Genomic DNA, 6,453 nt, shown 5'->3' with positions numbered 1-6,453 from the left:
CATAGAATAACATGGAAGGGAGTTTTTAAACTGCACAAAAAAAACGTCTGACGCTCCTAAAAGCAGCTGTAAAAAAAAACCCCATGTGCATGAGGTCTCATTGCTTTATTTTATTTACTGATCTGACATTAGTAAATAAAATCAAATTCGTTGGTGTACATTAATGCTCTTTTTTGCATGTCATCGTGACCTCTGCACTGCCAAATAGCCAAATGTGTGTTTAAATAGTATAATTAATTTAATTTGACCTACTGTCAGTCACAAGTCAGACTCAGAGGAGACATCAGCATTTATCATAATCAGAGATGATGTTGAAATCAACTGTATCAAATTAAGTATGAGCAAATTTGATGAGATCTACAAGTCATGGACAAAATGTAATTTTTTCCTTTGTTTTTCAAAATATGTTTTCTTATTAGGTCATTTCTTAACATTATTAATGCACATAACTAACTGTATTTATGCTATTCATAATTTACACAAATCTAAAGAGTTTAAAGCATTGCCTTTGTTTTTAAGGAACTCAAATAATTTAAATATTGCACATTTATCATTCTCATTTATACATTAACAATCGAGTGATTGCATTTTTCACATCATGGTTCTTTAAAGTATATATAATTGGATTCAACATTGGTGTTACCACACTATACAAGACTGAAATCATTTTGTCTTTGCCTAAGGAGTATGTTGAAATTGGTCTCACATAGTTGGAAATTGCACTTCCATAGTACAGGATGACCACAGTAAGATGAGAACCACAAGTTGAAAATGCTTTCTGTCTTCCTTTATTAGACTTAATCTTTATTATAGTCACAATGATAAATATGTATGAGACGATAATGCTAAGGAAGGGTATCCACCCAATGAAAACACCAATGGAGAGCAACAAGACCTCATTTATTGATGTATTATCGCAGGAAAGTGAAAGAAGCGGTGGGATGTCACAAAAAAAATAATTGATCTTCCTAATTCCACAAAACAGAAGGCTGAAAGTTGAAACAGTATGAACTACAGAGTTCCCAAGGCCACTAAACCAAGATACAGAAGCCAAGTTAACACAAACTTTGTGGGTCATTATAACCCTGTACCTAAGGGGGTTACAAATAGCTAAAAATCTGTCATAAGACATAATTCCAAGAAGAACACACTCAGTGCCTACAAATGCTAAAAAGAAGTACAGCTGAGTTATACAGCCAAAAAATGAAATAGTTTTTCTCTTTACTAAAAGAACCTGCAACATTTTGGGCATTGTGGTTGATGTATAGCAGATATCCAGGAAAGCTAAATTGCCCAAAAAGAAGTACATTGGCCTGTGAAGGCCTTTATCGATCTGTGAAACTACAATCATGGCTATGTTACCTGTAAATGTTAGAACATAGATGAGAAGGAGGATACAAAACAGAAACACTTTCAGGTTTGGCAGGTCTGATAAGGCCAAAATCAGAAAGTCTGTTGATACTGTGAAATTTTCACTCATATTGTTTTGTAATCCTACACCTGAAATATTAGTAATCATTTTATTAAGCATTTATACGAGGTAACATTTTTCTCTTCATCTTTTATAATTCTTAAATCCTAGTTTCTAAAAGGAAGCATCATATTTTATATTTTCTTTATTCTATATTGTCTTGGTTTATCTCTCTTTCGGATGTCATGCACAAGGGTTTGTGTAGTCAACTAATCTCTAAAGCCAGGCTTTGAGAAAGTACTGTGCCTGGCATGAAACAACATGTCAGAATAGAACTTATTCCTGCTGGCTATTTTAATAAAGAAAATTGCTTTATATCTTGGTCTGCAACATTCCTGTTGATGATACAATTGATTGTTTTGGTGAAGACGAGACAAGCCAGCACCTGGGATGTGAGTGTAGAGAGTACCTGGAGCAACATTTCGGGCTTGCCTAGCTTCATTCCCATTTCAAGACTTTTGCCCTGCTCTTACTACCAATCTAAAACAGGGATGGAGATGGGCCTGCATTGCATAAAGAAGTGCAGACAACCAGTGATGATGTTATGGGGGCTAACATAGGATATGTAATAAAAATGCAAAGGTTTTGTTTAAAATGTAAATATCATATTGAGGGGTAGGGGTAGCCAGGGAAGGTAAGAAATACGCCGGCAAAACTTTTATTTTAGCCATTATTTCATTTGTAAAAGGTTTATCCTAATGAATTCATGCTATTGTAAAAATGCACAAAAAATTAATAATTTTTTTAACGTGAACTTAAAATGCCCTTTCAAACACTGTTGTTTTTCATCTGGTAGTAGGCTGCAGAATGGATTCGCTAACCATGCTGAAAACTGGAAAAGGAGCATGCTCAAGTTGCATTTTAATCATATGCCACCTGCGCTATACCTGACAGACTGCTACAGCGCGGGCTTCCCATGTCAGGAGGGTGTCCATGGATGTCCTCCCATGAACGCGCTGCCCATGCGCCTCCTGTGGCGTTCAGGCGGCATGTTCTGTGATCACCCAGTCAACAATTGACAGCTGATCACGGGATGTAAACACAAGATGCTTATCGGCTTTTTTCTCCTCATGCTCACAGCGTTAGAAGAGAAGAAGAGAGCCGGTACTTGGCTTGTACTAAGGACAATTGCACTGATAATCAGGGCACTAATTATCAGTGTTCTGATTATCAGTACAGCCAAACAGTACCCACCAGTGCTGCCAATCAGTGCCCACCAATGCTGCCAATCAGTGCCTAACAGTGCCTCTTATCAGTGCCTATCAGTGCCTCCTCATCATTGTCACCAATTAGTACCACCGACCAGTGACTGTTAGTGCCCATCAGTGTCGCCAATATATGCCTATCAGTGCCACCTATAAGTGCCCATCAGTGCTGCCTATCAGTGCTGCCTATCAGTGCCACATCTCAATGACCTTCAGCCCCATCAGTGCACATTAGTGAAGGAGAAAAATTACCTGTCTGCAAAATTTTATAACAAACTATGAAAAATGCTTGGTTTTTTAAAAAAATGTGTGGTCTTTTTTCGTTTGTGTAGCAAAAAAAAAAACAAAAAAAAAAACCCAGTGGTGATTAAATACCACCAAAATAAAGCTCTATTTGTGTTAAAAAAAGATAACAATTTCATATGGGTACAGCGTTGCATGACCACACAATTGCCATTCAAAATGCGACAGTGCTGAAAGCTGAAAATTGGCCTGGGCAGGAAGGAGGTAAAAGTGCCCAGTAGGCAAGTGGTTAAAGATTTGAAGAGTTGGAGCTTTTCTATAATTTGACAGTTGTCCAAATTATTTGGCAGGTTTAAAAATGAAATCCACAGCTAGTATGAAAAATCACTCTTCCAGCAATGTGACTTAAATTGTCAGTTTGTGGTGTAACCATAAACCATAGGTTTATGCTATGTCATGGCTAATAGTTTCTATACAACAAAAAGCTTATTATCAGAAGGCAAGTAAACAACATGAGAACTATCATACACTTGCTGACTGCCTTTTTATGTGATATTGTTGCACAGCTCTGACATAAGATTTATCAGACAGGGAATACTGGAATTAATTAATCCCAAAGCGTTGAATGTCGAGAGACTTACCTTTAATATACTATGCATCAGGGATTCTTCCACTGTAGTATTTCTTTTATGCTGAAATTAACCTTTTTTAGCAAAAAAACATAAATCATGCTCCATTAATATTTCAATGTCCTCTAATACATAACATTGTTATACATCATCTAGGAATGTAAAGGCCTGTGAGTGATGCAGATAATAGTAGCACAAAACTAGAATTCCTTTTAATAAATAGGCTCTAGACAATAGCCTTTTTCTCTTTTGAATCTATCCATAAAAATGTAGAGATCTAATTAATCTAATGGATGCACTTGCCCAGATTTACGTGACATCTCCAGCAGCAGAGGTGTTTCCCTGGTACTCTGTCCCGAGATCAGCTTCTCTCCTTCCAGGCAGGACAAGCTTAAGACCTAAACCTAGGTATAATCTTCCAAGGAAATATAGGCAATTCCTAGGGAGCCTAGGAGGACAGCAGCAGTGACACAGCTTTTTTCCCAGGACAGGGGAAGGGGAGTTGGAGAAAAGAGACATTTACAAGGTCACGCCAAATATTTATACCCTTTCCGAGCATGCACCTCTGGCAACAAACCTCCTAGTGGTTGACCAGGACTGGAAATAAATATTCATAACCCAGTCTTATTGCTTCTTCCCACTCTTTTAGCAAGGGGCTCATCTGATTGCAGGCAGAAGTAAAAAATAACTCTGAGTTTAGGCAGAACCAAGCAAAATCATATCTATCAGTTGAGCTTTAGTTGAATATTTCTGGAGGAAAAAAAAGGAAAGGAGAGACATGACTGAAACCTTTAAATACATCAAAGGGATGAATTAGGTTCAGGAGGGCAGTTTTTTTTTACAATATGGAACCAAAATCAATACCATGGGGACATGTCCTCAAACTAACTGGAGGAAAGTTTAAAACTAACCTTAGAAAGTATTATTTTAATGATAGGGTAGTTGATGCTTGGAATAAACTACAAGAAGAGGTAGTGAGACAGTCAACAGTAAATGGCTTCAAACATGCTTGGGACAAACATAAATATAAAGTCAGACAATAAAGTTAATGAAAAAAAAAGGACAGACTCGATAGACAATTTGGACTTTTGGTCCTTAACCACAAGTGCTATTTATCATACATGACAGTGAAAGAAATCTGCAAAAAAAACTTTCTAAAAAACTTGGCAGCTAACACGATACCAAGATACAAGATAAATACAAAATCAAACAGGAAAAGTACAGCGCTATGTTAAATAAAAATAAAACATAAATTCATAATTGATCTGTTAACCGGTTGCCGACCGCCGCACGACTATATACTGCGGCGGTCAGCCCCGGCCAGGCAGAGTGACGTAGGGGTACGTCACTCGCCTGTCACTGACTTTTGAGGCAATTGCGGGCGGGCGCGCGCCCGCCCCGGCTCGTTCACTGACAAGTCAGTGCGTGTGACCGGTGGACCCGATCGTCCTCCGGTCACTCACGATCGCTCCGGTGAAGGGAGAAAGTCAGGCGGCTAATGTAAACAAGCTGCCTGTCATTCTCCCTGGTGTAAAAATGAAGATCAGACGGTTCTACTATGTAGGACCGTTGATCTCTATTTTTACACCAATAGCCATGTCCCTTTACAGTTAGAATCACGCCCCTAGGACACACTGAACCCCTCCCTCTCCAATACAGTTAACCCCTTCCCTGCCAGTGTCATTTTTGCAGTAACAGTGCATATGTATAGCACTGATTACTGCAGTAATGTCACTGGTAACCCCAAAAGTGTCAAAAATGTCAGTCAAGGGTCCGATCTGTCCGCCGCAATGTCGCAGTACCGCAAAAAAAATTGCATATCGCCGTCATTACGTGTTAAAATAAAAACACCAAAAATGACAAAAATCTTTCCCTTTGTTAGTAAACGCGATAACTTTTGCGCAAACCAATCAAAATACGCTTTTTGCGATTTTTTTTTTCCAAACATATGTAGCATAAAACAAATTGCCCAAAAATGTTAAAAAATTTTGATTTTTACATTTTTTTTTGGGAAATTTCATATAAAAAAATGTGAAAAATATTGTTATTTTTGCAAAATTGACGCTATTTTTTTGTTTATAGCGCATGATCAAAAAATCGCACAGGTGATCAAATACCACCAAAAGAAAGCTCTGTTTGTGGGGAAAAAAAGGACGTCAAATTTGTTTAGGTACAGCGTCGCACGACCGCGCAATTGTCTGTTAAAGTCACGCAGTAAAAAATCGCAGAAAAACCCCCTGGTCAGGAAGGGGGTAAAATCTTCCGGGGCTTAAGTGGTTAAACTGATACAATAATGCATGTGATAAAAAATTTATGTGATAAGTGATCCAGACAATGAAAGTAAAACATAAATTCATAATTGATCTGTTAAGCTGATACAATAACGCATGTGATAAAAAAAAAAAAAGGAAGTTATAAGTGTTCGAGATGGCCACCGGACAGTCATCTTAAAAGAGCTGATCCCTGTCCCTGAAGCAAGCTGCCATTTTACGCAAGCGCTTTTTGACTTGTCTCTGTAAGATGGTCATAGCTCACCGGTAAGCCTATTTGCACTCTGTGTGTGGATTAGTGCATCACCTTGGTTTGCTGCGGTTCACTGTTAATATATGAGGTGAACAGACTTCTGGTAATATGGATACTTACTACCAAATGCTTTTGTATGCACTTTTTTCTGTACATTTTATTGTGTTTAGGTACATCATTTATTTGCACATATTTTCTGTAACACATATTACATGCACTTTTTAATTATATTCGTTATTGTATCAGTTTATCAGATCACTTATGAATGTATGTTTTAAGCCCTGTACACACAATGAGAATTTCTCATATTGAAAAACAATAGTTTACTAAAGTCACAAAAATTCTTGTACGACAGAATACAATTTATATATTTGTGTTGTAT

General features: G+C 37.6%; 1 protein-coding gene across 1 annotated transcript; it reads right to left on the bottom strand.

The window, feature by feature from the left end:
• Positions 1–556: 556 nt before the first annotated feature.
• LOC309545251 (olfactory receptor 5V1-like) lies at positions 557–1,480 on the bottom strand (the record flags this gene model as incomplete). The annotated part of the gene is made up of 1 exon (XM_082244388.1): positions 557–1,480. One exon carries the CDS (start codon positions 1,478–1,480, stop codon positions 557–559), a length of 924 nt encoding a protein of 307 aa, XP_082100514.1.
• Between the last annotated feature and the right edge of the window lie 4,973 nt (positions 1,481–6,453).

The sequence above is a fragment of the Pelophylax lessonae genome (genome assembly GCF_965119305.1).
Source record: "Pelophylax lessonae genome assembly, chromosome: 1".
Classification (NCBI taxonomy): domain Eukaryota; kingdom Metazoa; phylum Chordata; class Amphibia; order Anura; family Ranidae; genus Pelophylax; species Pelophylax lessonae.
Note: the sequence above shows the minus strand (reverse complement) of the source record. Positions and strands in the feature narration are given on the sequence as shown.